Below are 20,122 nucleotides of genomic sequence, written 5' to 3'. Positions count from 1 at the left end.
GGATTTGGGGTGAAGGGGGGGCTGATGGGCAGTGGGGTGAAGGGGGGGGCTTAGCAGGTGGTGTGGGGTACTGGGGGTTGGGGGCTGTGGGGTGAATCAGGGGGCTGCTGGTCCATGGGGTGGAGGTGTGGGGGGCTGTGGGGCATGCTCAGGGCTCACCCCCTCTCTGTCCCCAGAGGAGGACCCGCGGGACGCGGAGAGGAAGGAAATCACCCTCTATCTCTTCCTGGTCTGCCAATCTGTGCTGCTGGCCTCAGCCGCCCTGCTGTGAGTGCCCTCCCTGGACTTGGGGAGCTGGGATGGAGAGGCAGACTTGGGGGCTCAGGATGGGGGGATTGCCCTGGGTACCCCACATTCCCTGCCTCTGATGCCCAACTCCCATATTCCCCCCCCTTTGCCCCCTCGGCATCCTGCCCCCATCCGCATGCACCCCAAAACCTGGGATTGCCCCCCAACTGAGGCAGATTCAGGGGGCCTCTACCCCTCAGGGCTCACCACAGATACTGAAAGTGGGGTGACCCCACCCAGCACTTGGGGGGAATCTGAATTGGGGATGGAACCCAGGAGTCCTGGTTCCCAATCCCCCCTGCTCTAACCACTAGACCCCACTGCCCTTCCAGAGCCAGGGATAGAACCCAGGAGTCCGGGGGGGCATGGGCAGAAGGCAGACCCTAACAGCCACTCTCCCCTAGGTACTGTGTATGCTACCGACACCGCAGGTAGCTGGAGGACAGGGCCTGGGCCAGACGGGGCAGGTAGTTGGAGTGCTAGCCAGGTGAGGGATTGAGAAAGGGGCAGCGGGATCCGGACCCCCCAGCCCAGCTGGGGAGGAAGGCGGGGGCAGCAGGACCCAACCCCTCACCCCCCTGGGCATGCCAGGCCCCATGGCTTCCCCAGTGTAAGCCTGGAAATAAAATACTCGTGTCGTTTGTACATAGATTCCTCACTGGGACTGGGGTCTAGTGGTTAGAGCAGGGTGGCTAGGAGCCAGGACTCCTGGCTCCTCTCTCTGGCTCTGTGAGGGGAGTGGGGTCTAGTGGCTGGGGGGGCTGGGAGCCAGGACTCAAAACCTTGTTGTCTGTGTTTAATTTCCAGCTGGAGTGGAGCGGGGGGTGGGAGGGGATCTGAGATCTGGGGTCTGACAGCCGGAGCTAGCGCCCCTGTCTATGATCTCCACCATGGCGGCTCCAGCATCTGTCCAGCCCCGTCCCCAGCCTGCTGCTGGGACGGGGTGTGTGTGTGGGGAATGTGGGTCCTACTGCCTCAGGGACTGCTGGTTCCTCCAGTAGGTGACAGCCCTGGGGGGTGAGAGACAGAGTCAGACGGGCCTGGACAGCGACCCAATGCTTGCGGGGGATGCGGCCGGCTCAGGGGGGCAAAGGGGGATGCTGCCGGCTCAGGGGGTGGATTGCAGGCGGCTCTGGGGGAGTACGGGCGATGTGGCCGGCTCTGGGGGGCGTCATGGGGGATGTGGCCGGATTTTGGGGAGGGGGGGGCGCACGGGGTATGCAGGTGGCTCTGGGGGCAAAGGGGGATGCGGCTGGCTGGCTCTGGGGGAAGGGGCAGGGGATGTGGCTGGCTCTGGTGGAGGGTGCAAGGGATGCAGGCGGCTCTGGGGGGCAAAGGGGGATGCGGCTGGATCTGGCGGGTGGCGCAAGGGATGCGGCTGGCTCTGGGGACAGAGGGTGATGCGGCCGGCCGGCTCTGGGGGGGTGCAGGGGGGTTGCGGCCGGCCGGCTGGTTCGGGGTGGGGGACACGGGGGATGCGGCCGGCCGGCTCAGGGAGGTCTCGGGGATGCGGCTGACTCTGGTGGGGGGGAGGAGGGTTCCTCTCACACTCACGCGACGCTCAGCGCCAGGAAGAGCAGGGCACCCATGCACAGCACCACGGAGACACCGGTCCGGGCGATGGCTGGACCGGGGGCTGGGGGCCGGTACCGGAGGGAGAGCCGGGCCTGGGAGTCCACTGTGTTGGGGAGGGGAGTTAGCAGCTGACAGAGCTGAAGGCCCCTCCCAAGTACCCCCCGCATGCTTGCTGTCTGCGCCCCCCAGCGCTGACCCAGTCACGACACCCGCCTGACTTGGGTGCCTGCCCCTCCCTGACCCTGCACCCCATGGCCCTGCGTGAGCCCCCATGCCCCCCCTCCCTGACCCTGCAATCCACGGCCCACTGGATGTCATGCTCATCTGCCCAGGGCCCCCCCCGACCTCTCCCTGCCCCCCCACCCCTCTGCCCCCTGACACCCCCCCTACCAAGACAGTGGTGCTGCTTCAAACACACGGCTTTGGCCTTCCTGCAATGGGTGCAGTCGAAGACGTCATAGTAGAGCCAGCCTGGGAAGGGGGAAAAAGTGAAATCCCCGGGCAGGCCCCCAGCCAGCCCCCGCCCCCCACTGACACCTGCCCCATTCCCTGCCCCCCCTGAGCCAGCCAGTTCCTCCCCCTGGGGCCGGATTGGGGTGGCCCCCCCCAGGGGGACAGGCTCCCTGCCCTGTTCCCTGACCAGCGATGGAAAGTTGACTTACCACAGGTTTTGGGGTTACAAGCTGGGGAGAGACAGAGAGAGAAACCGATCATAGCCCCAGACTGTGACTGAAGGGCCCTGCAGAACCAGGAGATTGGGGGGGGGGGCGGGAATTGGAGGAAGGGGGAGGGGCCCGGGACAGAGCTTCCCCCAGGAGCTGGTACCTTTTGCCTGATGCTCCTTCAGAGCCGATTTCAGCTCCATGGTCGTTCTGCGCCTGTAAGCGACCAGCGCGTCCAGCAGGGCCTGGTCTGGGGACAGATGGGGGAGTGACTCTGGTGGCGGGGGGGCGCTGTGGGGAGCGGGGGGGGTGCTGGCTCTGAGGGGACGCTCCCAGCTATCCCAGCCTTGCCTGTCTCAGCAGGGGGCAGTGTGGGGTGCTGGGGGCGCGGGGCTAGTGGGGTGCAGGGCTGTGGGGTGCTGGGGGCGTGGGGCACTGTGGGGGGCGTGGGGCTGTGGGCCTCTGTGGGGTGCTGAGGTCACAGAGCTGTGTGTTGCTGTGGGGTGCGGGACTGTGGGGTTCTGTGGGGCTTGGCACTGTGAGGCACTGGTGGTGCTGTGGGGTGCAGGACTGTGGGGCGCTGGTGGCACTGTAGGGCGCGGGGCTGTCACCTGTTAGGGCGCTTCGTTCCAGGCCAGCTGCCGTCAGCCTCACGCGGTGGATCAGGGCGTTGATGCTGCTCAAAGCTGAGGGGGAGAAAACATCGGAGTGGGGAGCCTGCCCCTCATCCTGCCCCCTGCAGCACAGCGCCCCCTAGCGCTGCCCTGGGGCCAGCCCTGACTGCCAGGGCAGAGTGGGTGTGTGTGTGAGGGGGTGTTGGGTACAGAGGGGAGAGTGGAGCGTTGGTGGATTCAACCTCATCCCTTCTGCCCTATGACTCCCCCTATTCTTGCAGAGTCCTTCCCCAGACCATGCCTGCTAGATACCCGTGGGCTGTGGCCCCTGGATACCCCTAGTCGTGCCCCCTGGAGGTCTCTGGGCTGTGCCCCATACCGGCCGTGCCCGCAAACTGGCTGGTGGCGTAGTGGCGGAAGAACCCGCCCTCCATGCCGCGCAGCAGGGCCTGGGCCCTCGCCTGCAGGCGGCTGTCGCGGATCTGCCGGGGCACCAGGCTGGTGCGGAGCGATTCCAGGGTGCTGCGGATCTGCCGGTCGCACTGCAGGCAGCCCCCGGCACCCACCGCCAGCCAGGCCCCCAGCATGAGGAGAGCCAGGAGCACCATGGCGCAGCCCGGTGTGACAAGTTCTGCCCGTTCTCAGCCCCAATGCGCCGGGCACCAGGGAGAATCCTCGGGGTGAGGGTGACATCACAATGCAGCGTGGGATTGTGGGTACGGTGTGGGCAGAGGCGTGTGTGGGTACAGCATCACGCTGGACGCTACCCAGACACAGAGTCACCAAAATTGGGGCCCTGTCGGGCCGGGCACTACCCAGACACAGAGTCGCCGAGATTGGGGCCCCGTCGCGCCGGGCGCTGCCGTGGACACACACAAAGCAATGATCGCTCAGTGTAACTGGACAACGGGTGGGAGGGAGCTTATAATGTAGCCCCAGTTTTGCCATGGCCCCCCTGAGCCTGGCAGCAGGGTGTGTCCCCTCTTGGTGGCATGGGAAGACCCCAGCCCTGAGGGTTGTTATCGCAGGCCAACACTAACGGGTTCCCTCCCGATGCTGGGGGTCGAGCGTGAGCGACAGCAGGGGGCTGTGTGGGTGGTGTGGGTGGCACAGAGTGGCTGGGCCGGGAGTGCGGGGGGTGCCAGGCCGGCTCCTCCTGCCAGCCAAATCCACTGAATCCCCAGGCTTGGTGCTTGGCTCCGGAGGGCTCGGTCTCCCGCGGCCCAGCAGCTGGTGCTGTGTCATTGCAGGCAGGCCTGTGTCGGCGGGCGGAGGAACCACCCCAGCCTGGCAGCAGCCAGCTCCAGCCCCTGGGCAGCTCGTGCCACAAGAGGTCAGGGCAACCTAGAGCTGCCAGGCTGGGCAGTGGGCGTGAGCGAGCCGGCCCAGGGGGCTGGGCAGTAGGGGGTGAGTGAGCCGGCCTGGTGAGGGTGAGCCTGGCAGCCGCTTGGGACCTCTGCAGGGGTGGGCCCAGGCACAGAGAGGCTGAGATTGGGGTCCTGTTCCCAGCTGTGGGAGGGGAGTGGTGTCTAGTGGTTAGAGTGGGGGTGGTTGGGGGGCTGGGAGCCAGGACTCCTGGGTTCTATCCTCCAGCTCTGGGAGGGGAGTGAGGGATAGTGGTTGGCGTGCGTGGAGCTGGGAGCCAGGACTCCTGGGTTCTCTCCCCATCTCTGGGAGGGGAGCAGTGACTGGTGGTTGTGGGGAGGGGCTAGGAGCCAAGACTCCTGGGTTCTCTCCCTGGCTCTGATAGGGGAGTGGGGTCTAGTGGTTGGAGGGGGAGGGGGAGTGGGGGTAGGAGCTAGGACTCCTGGGTTCTCTCCCTGGCTCTGGGAGGGGAGCGGGGTCTCCTGGGTAGAGCAGGGGGGGCTGAGAGCCAGGACTCCTGGGTTCCGCACCTGCAGTGGGAAGGGGCACTTTGCTGGCCCAATGACTATCTGCCCCCACACTCTGGGTCCCAGACAATGGGCCCCATTGATCCCACCATCCCCCCTCCCCCCAGCTTCACACAAAGCGCCCCATTCAGCTTCCATTCGCACCACCCCTCTCTGCCTGTCCCCTCTGCCGATTGGCCACAGTCCTTGCCACTCACTGTCACCTCCCGCCCATGCTATAGGGGGCGTGGTCCGCGTTCCCCCACTTACCTATCCCATGGCTGCTGTGGGTTCCCATTCCCCTGCCATTGGTGGGCTGCCTCAGGAGTGGGCGGGGCCAGCGCACCGGGACACCTCCCCCCAGCCTGGGGCAGCTCAGTAGCTCCTTGGCCGCTGGACCAGCAGCACCTGGGCTCATGTGGGGGGGTCAGGGGGGCCTGGCTTTTCCCCTTCCCCCGCTGTCCCGGGGGGCACTCGGCTGGCGGGTGGGGGGCTTGGGCCTGGATGCTTCCAAAAATGCAATAATCTAATTGCATATATTTACATAAATTTGCATAATCACCCGGCTGCCTCTCCGGGCCAGTGAGCACAGCTCGGCCTTGTCAATAGCCCGTGAGAGCTGCGGCCAACACCTCCCCGGCCCGGACACCTTCCTCCGGCCCTGCTCAGGTAACCCCAGCGCAGGCGGGCGCCGGATCCGACTTGGGGGGCCCGTTATCCGCAGCATGTTGCCAGCTTGGGGGTCCCGTTAGCCCCAGCAGGGGGCCAGCCCAGGGGTCCCGTTATCTGCAGCATGGGGCTGGCCCAGGGGTCTCGTTATCTGCAGCAGGGAGCCGGCCCAGAGGTCCCGTTATCCGCAGCGTGTTGCCAGCCCAGGGGTCCCGTTATCTGGTCCCAGAGGTCCCGTTATCCGCAGCAGGGGGCTGGCCCGGGGGTCCCGTTATCTGGCCTCCGAGATCCCGTTATCTGCAGCAGGGAGCCAGGCCGGGCGTCCTGTTATCCGCAGCGGCGGGTCCCATTATCCGGCCCCAGGGGCCCCCATATGCTCAGCAGGATGCCAGCCTGGGGTCCCCTTGTCCGAGCCCGGGGGCCAGCCTGGGGCAAGGCCGAGTTCGGTTTGTTTCTTTGCAGAGGGGCTGTGCAGTGACATGACACGATTCCCTTTCCCGGGCGGGCGCGATCCTCTGCCGAAGCGGGGCGGGTGGGGTGGGGAACGAAACCCCGCTCTCCGGCGGGTCGGTGTCTTGCTCGCACGCCCGGGGCAAAGAGCCTGCCATCTGGAGCCATTCCGGGGAGAGAGACCAGGCCGGGCGGGCGCCTTGAGCCCCCAAAGCGGGGTCTGTTCGGGGCGAGAGGGGCTGGAATTTCCCCCTGGCGCACGCTGGCCAAAGCGGCTCGGAACCGGGCACGACGCTCCCCCGGCGCGGCCGCTGGGGAAGGCTTTTTGGTGCCGCTCCGCGGGGGAGACTGAGGCAGGTTTGCGCCGCTGGGGAACAGACGCCCCTACGCTTCGCTTTCCATCGGAGCAAAGTCCGGGATGCGGCAGCTCTGCCCCCTCGCCGCCTGCTGAGCAACGCTGGCGACTGGCAAGACCTCGGTCCTTGTCTCGCTGGGCCCCGGACGGGGGCTGGTTTCTAGCGGCGGCGGGTGTCCGGAGGTTTACGTGTGAGCCGAGCTCTCGCCGGTATTTTGTGTGGCTTTGGATACCCGCGTTGCTGGCTCACGGCAGCCTAGCCCAGCCCAGCTGAGCTGGAGGGGGGGCCTGTTATCCTGCGCTAAAAGTGCTGGCGGGGGGGTCTAGCTGCTGGAATAGCCCCGACCCCCGGGGTACGGCCCCTTTTGTACCGGGAGAGAAGTCCCCACGGTTCTCGATCTTGCAGGACACTTTCCTAGAACAGGCCCCGCTCCGCCCGCAGAACCGCCCGGCACCCTAGCGAGAGTTGCACCGGAGCGAATTCGCGCCCTGCCCCGGTTTGCCGGCACCAGTCGGCGCCGAGGCCAGGCCTGGCTCGCTGCAGCCGTAAGCACCGGGTTAGGCTCTGAGCCCGCCGTGGGGACGGGAATCGTCGCCAGCCGCTGATTTCGAACTGCCCCCGTCCGGTGGAAAGGGAGGAGGGTGGGGATGGGAGGGTCCCCGGCACCGGGGCGTCTGGGCGCCGGGCCGGGCCGGCTGTATTTATATCCCAGTGCTGAGAATCTGGGCCGGCTCCTTTTACACCCAAAATAGGCGGCCGGCCCGTGGGTTCTTGGCAGGAGCTGCGAGCCTGAGGGGGAGGCTGCCAGACCAATTAGCTGGCGCGTCGGGATCGGGGAGGCTGCGGGAGGGGGGGGGACGAGATGGGCGGGCACCTGCGGGGCCGGCCTGGCGTGATCGCCCCCCCTTCCCGCTGCCTCTTCAGTGACAGTGCAGGGTTGGGGGGAAGGAAGGGAGAGGAGGGGCCGCCAGGCATTCTAGGACCGGGCCTTTCCTTCGGGGACTTTGATCTTTCAGATTGGCCGGGGGCGGGGACTGGGTTGTGGGGATGTTTCCCTCTGAGTTAGTCCCACGGCTCTAACCACTAGCCCCCACTCCCCTCCCAGAGTTGGGGAGAGAACCCAGGAGTCCTGGCTGCCAGCCCCACCCCTCTCTAAACACTAGCCCGCACTCCCCTCCCAAAGCTGGGGAGAGAACCCAGGAGTCCTGGCTGCGAGCCCCACCCCTCTCTAAACAGGAGACCCCACTCCCCTCCCAGAGCTGGGGAGAGAACCCAGGCGTCCTGGCACCCAGCCCCCCCCACTCTAACCAGTAGACCACGCTCCCCTTCCAGAGCTGGGCACCTCCATCAACCCCCACAGGCAATAACTGCCCGTGTAGAGGGAGGCCTAGGGCAGGACAGGACAGGGAGATGGATTCCCCCCCCCCACCCCGTCAGGCCCATCTACTGGGGTATCCAGCCCCCTTCCTGCCCACCGGCACATCTCCCCTGGCTTTGGCAGGCTCCCTGCCTGGTGCCCGCTGAGCTGTGTGGGTGGGGACGCTCGGCCAGATGCTTCATGAGGGGACGGGGGGGGGGGCAGCAGGGGGAGGATGCAGCCTGGCCTGTGGGTCTCAGAGGCATTCCTGGCATTCCACAGCACAGACCACAATTATGCTGAGAGCACCCTCCCCTCACCCCTGGCGCGATGGGCCTGGCTCAGAGCCCTGTCCTTGCCAGAGCCAGGGAGAGAACCCAGGAGTCCTGGCTCCCAGCCCCGCTGCTCTAACCACTACACCCCACTCCCATCCCAGAGCTGGGGAGAGAACCAGTCATGATGGCCAAAACCTGCTTGTGTGTCTCCTACAGATTATTCCCCTCTGGGCTATTGGGGCCAGCCCTGGCTGCCCGGGGAGAGCGCCCCCTGCTGAACCCTCCCCCCCGCTCCCTGCAGTCCAGCGCCCCCTAGCGCCTCCCTGGGGCATCAGGGCCAGCCCTGCCTGCCCGGGGAGAGCGCCCCCTGCTGAACCCTCCCCCCTGCTCCCTGCAGTCCAGCGCCCCCTAGCGCCTCCCTGGGGCATCAGGGCCAGCCCTGCCTGCCCGGGGAGAGCGCCCCCTGCTGATCCATCCCTGAGGCAGTCCAGTGGGTCTAGCCGTGTCGTCTCTCCTCCATGTGCTGACCTGGCCAGAACCCGCTTCGCCAGCTTCCCCACTTGGCAGCAGCGCAGTGGCAGGGGGTTCCCCAGGTGTTGCAGGCACCTCGGGGCCTCTGGCTCCTCCGCGGCACGCCCAGCAATGCTCACTCCGTGTGCTGATTGATGAGCTAATTAATGGGCCGGCTGGGCACAGCTGGCAGGAGAGTGGGGGCTGGACCAGGTTCCGGTCCTTCCCTGGGCCAGGGTGTCAGCTGGGACGGCTGGAACGCAGCCGATCACTGGGGTCAGGGTTCTCTCCCCGGCTCTGGGAGGGGAGTGGGATCTAGCGGTTAGATCGGGGGGTTGGGAGCCAGGACACCTGGGTTCTCTCCCAGCCCTGGGTGGATGCGGTTGGAGCAGGTGACTCTGGAATTTGCACCCTGCCCTGCTGAGCTGCCAGATCCACCTGCCTTGGGTCTGGGCCAAAGGGTGTGAGGGGGTGTTCACACCTGCCTCTTCGCTCCTTGTTAGGGAATGAACAGAGCTGAGCCCAGCCCAGCCCAGCCCTGCCCTGTGGGCGGGCGGGACACCAGCCGAGACACAAAGTATTGGCACATCCATGCAGCGGTGCAAGTGACCCCCCCCCAGCTCTGCCGGTGCCCTCAGTCCCCACCCGCAGCCCCTGCTAGCCCAGCCCTGGGCCCCCCCCACAGGTCTGCCGGTGCCCCTCACTCCTGACCCGCAGCCCGCTCTTAGCCCCGCCCTGGGCCCCCCCCCAGCTCTGCCGGTGCCCCTCACTCCCGACCCGCAGCCCCCTGCTAGCCCCGCCCTGGGCCCCCCCCACAGCTCTGCCGGTGCCCCTCACTCCCGACCCGCAGCCCCCTGCTAGCCCCGCCCTGGGCCCCCCCACAGCTCTGCCGGTGCCCCTCACTCCCGACCTGCAGCCCGCTGCTAGCCCCGCCCTGGGGCCCCCCCACAGCTGGATTTTCAGTTTCTGGTGGTGATGGGCTCTGAATCAGTCAGGTGTGTTCAGGACTCACACTAGCAGCCAGGGACTCCTGAGTTTTCTCCCAGCTCTGGGAGGGGGGTGGGGTCTCGCGGTTAGAGTGTGTGGGGGGGCCTGGGTTCTCTCCCCCCACACGGGGAGAGGGGTGGGATCTTGTGGCTCAGAGTGGGGGCGGGGCTGGGTCTCTCCCCTCCCCAGTGCCAGGAGCTGCCCCATGCCAGCCTCTGGGGTTGGCAGTTCCCTCCTGTCTCCTCCCTGCCTCAGTGACGCGGCCTGGCGGCTCCACCGGGCGCTGCTGTGTGAGAAGCCGGGATTGACCCTTGCACAGGCCAGGCCAGGTGAGGGGCACACCCGGGGATTGGGGGTGGATTCGAGGCTGGTTGGTGCTCGCAGGTCCCCCCATCTGGGGCAGGGGGTGGCTGGGGTGAACCCCCCCCCAGCTGAAGGGCAGGTTTCAGGGGTTGGAGCCAGGGCCCGCCACCACCCCCTCCCCCTCCTGTGTGCATCCAACAAGAGTGAAACACCTTTGGGGAGAGGCAGGCTGGGGCTTGTCCTGCCGGGGGCGGGGGGGGGGCAGGATTCTTCTGGCTGCAGGAATGGGGAAATGCAGCTCTGTCCCCACCCGCAGCTGCCCCTGCTGCCCCCCCCCCCCGTGAAGCAACTGAGGGACAGGAGAAGTGGCAGAGCCGGGAGAGAGCCCAGCAGCCCCCGCCCTGCTCTGAGCACCAGCCCCCATCTCCCTCCCGGAGTCAGGGATAGAACCCAGGAGTCCTGGCTCCCAGCCCCCCTCCCATTCTAACCACTAGACCCCACCCCCCTCCTGGAGCCAGGGATAGACCCCAGGAGTCTTGATTCAGCCCCTGCTCACCCCATAGCTCTGCCGATGCCCCTCAGTCCCGACCTGCAGCCCCCTGCTAGCCCAGCCCTGGGCTCCCCCCGCTCCAGAGCTACTCAAGCTCAATAACAACCCAGCGTACACAGCCCCAGTCATCCCGAGAGACCCTACAATAACAAACCCTGCGTGTATGCCCCCCAGTGCTCCCCAGAATCCCGACAGTGACAAACCATGTGCCTCTCCCCCATTGCCCCCCCCCAGTGGTTCAGAAAGACCCTACAATAACAAACAGTTCTGGACAGATCACAATGAGAAATTTCCCCCCCCCCAAGAGTTTTAAATTCCCAGACTCATGGGTGCTTATTTTCTTATTTCCTCCTGGGCGGGAAGGGGCGGGCAGCTGGGGATGCCCCTAGTGCAGGGCTAGGGTTAGCTGTGGAAATGGAGAGTGGGGGGAGGGGAATGGGCTGAGGTGTGGGGGAGCCAGGGGGCCTTCCCCTGCCATCCAGGCCCCCAGATAGCATGAGAAAGAGTGGGCGGGGTGGGGGGCGGGAATCACTGGGTCTGGTTGCCATGGGGACTGAATTGGGCTGTAGTGACCCCAGGTCAGCTCCCCCCATCGCAGCCTGGCCTCCCCGGGCAAATACAAGGAAGGCTGCCGGTCAGGAGTGAGGGCACCGGCAGAGCTGGGGGGGAATGGCCAGGGCTGGGACAGCAGGGAGCTGTGGGTCGGGAGTGAGGGGCACTGTATGGCAGAGCCTCTCAGGATTGCACAGGCTGGTTTGTTATTGAAGGGTCATTCTGTGACTTCTTGGGTTTGTTATTGTAGGTCTTCCTGCTGTGGTGTGCTCTGGTGTATTATTGTAGGGTCTCTCAGGGGGACAGTGTGGTCCAGTGTGTTATTGTTGGGTCTCTCGGGGCTGGTTTGTTATCATAGGGTCTCTCAGAGGGGTGGTGTGGTCTGGTGCGTTATTGTAGGGTCTCTTGGGACTGGTTTGTTATTGTAGGGTCTCTCATGGGGGTGGCATGGTTTGGTGCATTATTGGAGGGTCTCCCGGGGTTGGTTTGTTATCGTAGGGTCTCCCGGGGTTGGTTTGTTATCGTAGGGTCTCTCGGGGCTGGTTTGCTATTGTAGGGTCTCTCAGGTGGGTGGCATTGTCCGGTTGCTGTCAGGTGTCTTGGGGCTGGTTTTGTTATTGTAGGGTCTCTTGGGGCTGGTTTGTTATCATAGGGTCTCTCAGGGGGGCAGCGTTGTTCAGTGCATTATTGTAGGGTCTCTTGGGACTGGTTTGTTATCATGGGGTCTCTTGGGGGGGCAGCATGGTCTGGTGTGTTATTGCAGGGTCTCTCGGGGCTGGTTTGTTATTGTAGGGTCTCTCAGGGCTGGTTTGTAATCAGTGGGATGGCGTGTCCAGTGTGTTGTTGCAGGGTTTCTCGGGGCTGGTTTGTTATCGTGGGGTCTCTCAGGTGGGTAGCATTGTCCAGTTGCTGTCCGGTGTCTTGGGGCTGGTTTTGTTATTGTAGGGTCTCTTGGGGCTGGTTTGTTATCATAGGGTCTCTCAGGGGGGCGGCGTTGTTCAGTGCATTATTGTAGGGTCTCTTGGGACTGGTTTGTTATCATGGGGGTTTCTTGGGGGAGCGGCGTGGTCCGGTGTGTTATTGCAGGGTCTCTCGGGGCTGGTTTGTTATTGTAGGGTCTCTCAGGGGGGCGGTGAGGTCCAGTGTGTTATTGTAGGGTCTCTCGGGGCTGGTTTGTTATCGTGGGGTCTCTCAGTGGGATGGCATGTCCAGTGTTATTGCAGGGTCTCTCGGGGCTGGTTTGTTGTTGCAGGGTCTCTCGGGGCTGGTTTGTTATTGTGGGGTCTCTCAGGGGGGCGGTGTGTCCAGTGTGTTATTGTAGGGTCTCTCGGGGCTGGTGTGTTGTTGCAGGGTCTCTCAGGGGGGCGGTGTGTCCAGTGTGTTGTTGCAGGGTCTCTCGGGGCTGGTTTGTTATTGTAGGGTCTTTCGGGGCTGGTTTGTTATTGTGGGGTCTCTCAGGGGGGCGGTGTGTCCAGTGTGTTGTTGCAGGGTCTCTTGGGGCTGGTTTGTTATTGTGGGGTCTCTCAGGGGGCCGGTGTGTCCAGTGTGTTGTTGCAGGGTCTCTTGGGGCTGGTTTGTTGTTGCAGGGTCTCTCGGGGCTGGTTTGTTATCGTGGGGTCTCTCAGGGGGGCAGTGTGTCCAATGTGTTGTTGCAGGGTCTCTCGGGGCTGGCTTGTTATTGTAGGGTCTCTCGGGGCTGGTTTGTTATCGTGGGGTCTCTCAGGGGGGCAGTGTGTCCAATGTGTTGTTGCAGGGTCTCTCGGGGCTGGCTTGTTATTGTAGGGTCTCTCGGGGCTGGTTTGTTATCGTGGGGTCTCTCAGGGGGGCAGTGTGTCCAATGTGTTGTTGCAGGGTCTCTCGGGGCTGGCTTGTTATTGTAGGGTCTCTCGGGGCTGGTTTGTTATCGTGGGGTCTCTCAGGGGGTGTGTGTGTCCAGTGTGTTATTGTAGGGTCTCTCAGGGCTGGTTTGTTATTGTGGGGTCTCTCAGGGGGGCGGTGCGTTCGCGGAGGGTCTCCCTGCGGCACTGACCCAGCCCCTGTCCCCCCAGGCTCCCCCCGTCTCCAGCCATGGCGGCGCGGGTGGCTCAGCGGGACGCCGCCGAGCGCTACCTCTTCGTGGACCGGGACTCGGTGGGGAACCCGGCCACGCAGGCGGACTGGACGGCCAAGCGGCTGGTGTGGGTGCCCTCAGAGCGGCATGGCTTCGAGGCGGCCGGCCTGCGGGAGGAGCGGGGCGACGAGGTGCTGGTGGAGTTGGCGGAGAACGGGCGCCAGGCGCTGGTGCCCAAACACGAGGTGCAGAAGATGAACCCCCCGAAGTTCTCCAAGGTGGAGGACATGGCCGAGCTGACCTGCCTCAACGAGGCCTCCGTGCTGCACAACCTCAAGGACCGCTACTACTCCGGCCTCATCTACGTGAGTGCGGGACCCCGGCGTCCGGGAGGCCCACCCCCCACGCCCCTCCCAGAGCTGGGGAGAGAACCCAGGCGTCCTGGCTCCCGGCCCCCCCGCTCTAACCACTAGACCCCACTCCCCTCCCAGAGCTGGGGAGAGAACCCAGGAGTCCTGGCTCCCAGGCCACCCTACTCTAACCCACCAGACCCCACTCCCCTCCCAGAGCTGGGGAGAGAACTCAGGTGTCCTCGCTCCCGGCCCCCCCACTCTAACCCACTAGACCCCCACTCCCACCGAACCAAGGATTCCCAGCCCCCCCGATATGGAATGGCCCCATGTCCCTTTCCCTCCCCCACCTCGAAGCAGCCAAGGGTCCCAAATGTAACCCCCCTCTCCCCGTTGTCATGGGGGTTGGGAGAGATGGGGGGTGGGGGAAGCCGCAGGGCCGGGTGGTGACATCTCTAGGGAGGGTCCCGCCTGAAGCCTGCTGGGGGCTGCGCCGGCCTGCACTGGCTGGCGTCCCCACTAGGGGTCGCCCTGCCCCTGTCCTGTCCTGGCAGGTGTGGGGCTGGGCGCGCGTCTCTGGGCTGGAGGAGGCAGGGAGCAGCCTGTACTTTGCCCCAGGGCAGGGAGGGCTGGGCTGGGGGTGGGGGGGGAGGGTGGGACAGGTGGATTCCATGGGGCTGGCTCACAAGAGGGGCGGGGGTCAGAGCACAGCCAGGGGCTTGGCTGGGAAGCCGTTAGAGTCAGCCCTGCCCCATGGGAGCCATGGGCCCAGCACTGCCCCCAGGGCGGCACTAGGGGGCGCTATGCTGGGGGGGCTCAGCACGGGGTGCTGTGCTGTGGGGCGGGGATCCTAGTGGGAGTCGCTCTGCACTAGCCATCAGGGCTGGCCCCGATGCCCTGACAGGGCCGTGCCCATGTGGTGGTGGTGGGGGCGCTGGGGTCAGAGTGGGAAGGTAGGAAGTGCGGGGGGCAGATGGGGTTGGGCATGCAACAGTGTGGGGGGGGCAGAAGACACAGCAGCCGAGGTAGGGGGCGGCTGGCTGGGGGGGGAGGGGCAGGTTGCCTTGGATCCCTGCCCCCCCTTCTGCCAGGCTGGGTGTGGGGCAGGTTGGCATGGTGCCAGGGCTAGGACAGGCCCGACTTGTTTGCTGAGAACCTGGGCGGGTCGCAGCGCCAGGTGAGAGTCCTGCCCTGCAGGGGAGTGGGGGGCGGGGGGGCGGTTGGCACAGAGGGGAAAGCGCCCCCAGTGAGGTCTCCCTCAGCATGGTGCCCCCTCCCTGTCCCCCACTGAACCCCCCTGCAGCGTGGCACCCCCAGGCCTCACCCCAGCCTGTCACCCCAGCCTTGTCACCCTTCCCTGCTCAGGACATGCCTGTCCCTGCTTAGCATGAGATAGGGTCACCCCCCCCCCTGACCTGGATCCAGCCCCCCTCTTCCCTCCATGGGGATTTGGGGCTGGTCACCCACCGCTGGGCTCCGTGGATGGGTCTGGAGCTGGACACAGCCTGAACCCCAATGTACTTCAGGGAAGAAAACACCCTGTCCCTGCAGAACCCAGGAGTCCTGGTTACCGCCCCCCCCTGCTCTAACCACTAGCCCCCACTCCCCTCCCAGAGCCGGGGTTGGAATCCAGGAGTCCTGGCTCCCAGCCCCCCTGCTCTAATCACTAGCCCCCACTCCCCTCCCAGAGCCGGGAATGGAACCCAGGCGTCCTGGCTCCCAGCACTGAGCTTAGACCATGTAAGTTCTTCAGTCGCCTGAGGTCTCCCGTGGTGCCCCTGGGTGGGCTTGGATCTGCCCCCACTGGGCTGCGCTGGGCTGGGCACCTCTCGCAGCCTGGGGCAGGGACATGCCTGGCCAGTGCCCCTCGGCTCTGTAATTAGCTGGGATTTTAATTGGTGCGTGGCCCCGCCTGTGATTACAAACCCTGAGTCTATGGGCGCAGCAGATGTTAGGGCTGGGAGCCAGGACGCCTGGGTTCTCTCCCCAGCTCTGGGAGGGGGGTGGGGATACAACCCCCCGTCAGATCCCCTGATCTCCCCTTCCCCCCTTTCCATGCACCCGTTAGGGATCAGGTGGGCCCTGGCCGGGGTCAAAAGGGAGCCCAGACTTGTCTCCATCTCTTGACCTTGCAGAGGGTCCTGCCCCCCAACAACCTCCAGGGGGATCCAGGCCAGCTGGACCGAACGGGGGCACCCCCGGCCCTAGCTCTTGGCCCCTTTCCTCTGTGTTGCCCCCCCCCCCCGCCCCATGAGGCCCCAGCCCTGTTTGGGAATTAACTACTAGGAAATTATTTTCCCTATCCTAGCAGTGCTGGGGGGAGAATCCAGGAGTCCGGGCTCCCTGCCCTCCCCCGTTGATTCCCCCCTCTCTCTCTCTGCGCCCCCCAGACGTACTCAGGGCTGTTCTGTGTGGTCATCAACCCCTACAAGAACCTGCCCATCTACACGGAGCAGATTGTCGAGATGTATCGGGGCAAGAAGCGACATGAGATGCCGCCCCACATCTACGCCATCTCAGAGGCTGCCTACCGCAGCATGCTGCAGGGTGTGTGTGTGTGTGTGTGTCACTCCTGCTGGGCCCTGCTGTATGTGTGTGTGTGTGTCACTGTCAGTCACTCCTGCTGGGGCGTGGGCCCTGCTCTGTGTGTGTGTGTGAGTGTGAGTCACTCCTGCCGGGCCCTGCTGTGTGTGTGTGTCCTGATGGGGGCTGGGCCCTGCTCTGTGTGTGTGTGTGTGTGTGTCACTCCTGCCGGGCCCTGCTGTGTGTGTGTGTCCTGATGGGGGCTGGGCCCTGCTGTGTGTGTGTGTGTGTGTGTGTCCAGCCCTGCCCCCGTGTACGTGTGTGTGTCGTCCCTGCTCTGTGTGGGTGTGTGTGTCTGTGTGTCTGTGCTGGGGGTTGTGTGGGGTGGGGAAATGGGGGTTCTGGGGCAGCAAGGGCAGGGGCTGTTACATCCAGCTGGGTGACCCCCCCCATTCAGGAGGGGGTGCGGGTGAGGGGGGTGACGCTGCTGGGTGGTGTGCCCAGCACCACACTCACCCCCTGTCTCTTCCAACAGACCGGGAGGATCAGTCCATCCTGTGCACGTAAGTGTCACAAACTCTGTGTGTGTGTGTGTGTGTGTACGCCCAGCGCTGCCCCCTGCTGGGCTGTGTGTGTGTGTGTGTGTGCGCCCAGCGCTGCCCCCTGCTGGGCTGTGTGTGTGTGTGTGTGTGTGTGTACGCCCAGCGCTGCCCCCTGCTGGGCTGTGTGTGTGTGTGTGTGTGCGCCCAGCGCTGCCCCCTGCTGGGCTGTGTGTGTGTGTGTGTGTGTGTGTGCGCCCAGCGCTGCCCCCTGCTGGGCTGTGTGTGTGTGTGCGCCCAGCGCTGCCCCCTGCTGGGCTGTGTGTGTGTGTGTGTGTGTGTGCGCCCAGCGCTGCCCCCTGCTGGGCTGTGTGTGTGTGTGTGTGTGTGTGTGTACGCCCAGCGCTGCCCCCTGCTGGGCTGTGTGTGTGTGTGTACGCCCAGCGCTGCCCCCTGCTGGGCTGTGTGTGTGTGTGTGTGTGTGTACACCCAGCGCTGCCCCCTGCTGGGCTGTGTGTGTGTGTGTGTGTGTGTACGCCCAGCGCTGCCCCCTGCTGGGCTGTGTGTGTGTGTGTGTGTGTGTACACCCAGCGCTGCCACCTGCTGGGCTGTGTGTGTGTGTGTGTGTGTACGCCCAGCGCTGCCCCCTGCTGGGCTGTGTGTGTGTGTGTGTGTGTGTACGCCCAGCGCTGCCCCCTGCTGGGCTGTGTGTGTGTGTGTGTGTGTGTGTGTGCGCCCAGCGCTGCCCCCTGCTGGGCTGTGTGTGTGTGTGTGTGTGTGTGCGCGCGCCCAGCGCTGCCCCCTGCTGGGCTGTGTGTGTGTGTGTGTGTACGCCCAGCGCTGCCCCCTGCTGGGCTGTGTGTGTGTGTGTGTGTGTGTGTGCGCCCAGCGCTGCCCCCTGCTGGGCTGTGTGTGTGTGTGTGTACGCCCAGCGCTGCCCCCTGCTGGGCTGTGTGTGTGTGTGTGTGTGTGTGCGCCCAGCGCTGCCCCCTGCTGGGCTGTGTGTGTGTGTGTGTGTGTGTGTGTGTACGCCCAGCGCTGCCCCCTGCTGGGCTGTGTGTGTGTGTGTGTGTGTGTGTGTACACCCAGCGCTGCCCCCTGCTGGGCTGTGTGTGTGTGTACGCCCAGCGCTGCCCCCTGCTGGGCTGTGTGTGTGTGTGTGTGTGTGTGTACACCCAGCGCTGCCCCCTGCTGGGCTGTGTGTGTGTGTGTGTGTGTGTGTGTGTGTGTACGCCCAGCGCTGCCCCCTGCTGGGCTGTGTGTGTGTGTGTGTGTGTGTGTGTGTGTGTGTGTGTGTACGCCCAGCGCTGCCCCCTGCTGGGCTGTGTGTGTGTGTGTGTGTGTGTGTGTGTACACCCAGCACTGCCCCCTGCTGGGCTGTGTGTGTGGTGCTGCCCTGTGTGGCTGCTGTGGGGAGGCTCCGGCCCTTCATGCAGCCCTGGTGCTGTTGCAGGGGCGAGTCCGGCGCTGGGAAGACGGAGAACACCAAGAAGGTGATCCAGTACCTGGCGCACGTGGCCTCCTCCCACAAGGCCCGCAAGGAGCAGAGCATCCCGGTGAGAGTCCAGCTGTGCTGGCCCGGCGCTGGGCACCCATGGGTGCTGGGTGGGTGCTCCCTGTGCGGGGTGGGCATGTACTACTGGGCCTCAGCACCGGTGCCAGCTCAGATGCCCACCTGGCCAGTTTGGGGTCCCTTCCCCCCCAGCTGCCCATATAAACCTACTGCTCCCCCCAACACCTGTGTCTGGGCCCTGCCAGCTCCCCGCAACCCTGATGTGCCTCCCTCCCCCCCCCCCCGAGCTGTGTCCGTGCCATGAGTGTTACCCCAGGGTCCCTGGGGCAATGGGAAGGGGGGGTCTGAGGCCGTAGTGAGAGGGTTAGAGCTATCCACTGCTGAGAGGGTGGGGGGCGTAACGATGCTGGTTCTGGCGGGACCCAACTGAGAGTATCAACTCAGGACAAATTGCTTCGAGCAGGGCCGTTACAGCCCAGGGCTGGGGTTTCTGTGCACACCAAGGCAAACCGAACCAGCCAGCCAGAGCGGACTTCGGGTTTGCCCCACTGGCTAACCACAAGTCACACCAGCAATTCCCTTAGACGCTCCAGTTTCCCAGTATCCTCACCAGCGCCGCTCGTTATGGGGGCGAATGGTTATGAAAACCAAGACCCCAGTGAAAGAAAAAAGATTCTCTCGATCCCAAAGCACCAAGCCCCAGACCCAGGTCAATATACAAATCAGATCTTACCCACAAATCACGCTCTTGCCAATCCTTTAGAATCTAAAATCTGAAGGTTTATTCATAAAAGGAAAAAGCTGACGACGAGAGCTAGAGTTGGTTAAGTGGAATCGGTGACATCCAGTGATGGCAACGTTCTTGGTTCAGGCTTGTAGCAGTGATATATAAAGTGAAGCTTCAAATCAAGTCCCTGGAGTCCATCCCCAGCTGGGATGGGTCCTTCAGTCCTTCGTTCAGAGCTTCAGTTTGTAGCAAGTTCCACCAGAGGTCAGAAGCAGGACTGAAGACCAGATGGGGATGAGGCATCAGCCTTTTATAGTTTCTTGCCATGTGGCCTCTCTTTCTTTGTTCCAAAGACAAGCGTTGGGGCGCAAGGCAAGAAAAGCCCTCCGAGTTCTGTCCATAGGCGGCTCCCTGCCTGCTGTGCTGGGTCCCAAGGCGTCTGCCTTCTCTCAATGGGTCCGTTGTGTAGCTGATGGTCCTTAATGGGCCATCAGGCAGGCTAGGCAGAGGTGACACCAACTTGTCTGGGGTGTTCCCCAGAAGTAGAGCATAAGTCTAAAATGCAGACAGTGTAGAGCCAATATTCATACCTTCAACTACAGAAAGGATACATGCATACAGATAGCATAATTTTAACCGGCCAATCATAACCTTTCCATAGACACCTCACACGACAACCTCTGTAGAATATTTGCTGCAAATATATAACACTGGTTGCAACAGTGATCTATGCGGTTACAGATTCTGTCAATAACATCACAGGGTGGGAGTTGGGACGCCAGGGTTCTACCCCAGAGAGGCCGCATCCCAGTGCTGGGTGAGGGGTCCCCGTATAACCAGGGCCCATGACCAACTCCAGAGCGGCCACGTTCCAGCACTGGGTGAGGGGTCCCGTATACCCAGCCCCTGCACCCCACCCCAGAGGGACTGTGTTCCAGCACCGGGCAAGGGGTCCCCATATAACCAGCCCTAGCGCCCCAGAAGCAGCTGTGTTCTGACCGTTGGCAGCATGGCCGGAGGGGGCCATTGGTGGGTGCAGTGGGATACCCACATCCTCCAGCAGTAACCTCCCCTCTCCCCTGTCTTGCTGCCCCCAGCTGGAGTCGCCGAACCTGGCCAGGCACCTGGCAAGTGGATGTGTCTTGTATCACCTGCCTGCCCGCCCGCAACCATCCCTGTCCTTTGATTGGCTACCCATAGCCCCGCCCCTTGGGGTGCGGTTCATTGAGTTGCCTTTTGCTTCTTTGGCTGGATTTTTGTTATTTTTTGGGGTTGTCTTTGGCAAAGGCTTTTTTCTTACATCTGCCCCAGTGCCAGGAGCCACGACTCCTGGGTTCTCTCCTGCACTTGGGGAGGGGGGTGGGGGCCGGTGGTTAGAGCCGGGGGTGTTGATTCTTGGTT

General features: G+C 64.2%; 2 protein-coding genes and 1 pseudogene across 4 annotated transcripts in view; 1 reads left to right on the top strand and 2 right to left on the bottom strand.

Moving 5' to 3' along the window:
• Positions 1–20,122, bottom strand: part of LOC311511978 (leukocyte immunoglobulin-like receptor subfamily A member 2) — an 873,498-nt pseudogene that overhangs the window by 565,302 nt on the left and 288,074 nt on the right. The window lies entirely within an intron of this gene.
• The window catches only part of LOC311511595 (myosin-14-like), a 57,429-nt gene that overhangs the window by 748 nt on the left and 36,559 nt on the right, over positions 1–20,122 (top strand). Inside the window, 5 exon segments of the mRNA XM_084612308.1 lie at positions 177–267; positions 13,068–13,434; positions 15,810–15,966; positions 16,478–16,505; positions 17,935–18,037. Coding sequence (XP_084468434.1) covers positions 177–267; positions 13,068–13,434; positions 15,810–15,966; positions 16,478–16,505; positions 17,935–18,037 — 746 coding nt within the window.
• On the bottom strand, positions 1,812–7,271 carry IZUMO2 (IZUMO family member 2). 2 transcript variants are annotated; one of them, XM_084612311.1, is made up of 6 exons: positions 5,281–7,271; positions 3,137–3,211; positions 2,689–2,775; positions 2,526–2,546; positions 2,254–2,334; positions 1,812–1,966 (listed from the first exon to the last, which is right to left on the bottom strand). In XM_084612311.1, exons 1-6 carry the CDS (start codon positions 5,426–5,428, stop codon positions 1,839–1,841), a joined length of 540 nt encoding a protein of 179 aa, XP_084468437.1. In that variant the 5' UTR covers positions 5,429–7,271; the 3' UTR covers positions 1,812–1,838. The 2 variants fall into 2 exon arrangements, with proteins under 2 accessions (XP_084468437.1, XP_084468438.1); XM_084612312.1 differs by lacking the exon at positions 2,689–2,775.

This window comes from Lepidochelys olivacea, assembly GCF_965140295.1.
Source record: "Lepidochelys olivacea isolate rLepOli2 genome assembly, chromosome: 23".
Classification (NCBI taxonomy): domain Eukaryota; kingdom Metazoa; phylum Chordata; order Testudines; family Cheloniidae; genus Lepidochelys; species Lepidochelys olivacea.
This window is presented reverse-complemented; position numbering and strand designations above follow the sequence as displayed.

Excerpts from the sequence above, each read along its gene's own strand:
- IZUMO2 (XM_084612311.1), bottom strand. The coding sequence starts at position 5,428 with ATGAGCCCAGGTGCTGCTGGTCCAGCGGCCAAGGAGCTACTGAGCTGC. Across the intron at positions 2,547-2,688 it reads GAAGGAGCATCAGGCAAAAG|CTTGTAACCCCAAAACCTGT; the intron begins GTACCAGCTCCT and ends GTCTCTCCCCAG. Across the intron at positions 1,967-2,253 it reads GAAGCAGCACCACTGTCTTG|TGGACTCCCAGGCCCGGCTC; the intron begins GTAGGGGGGGTG and ends TCCCCAACACAG.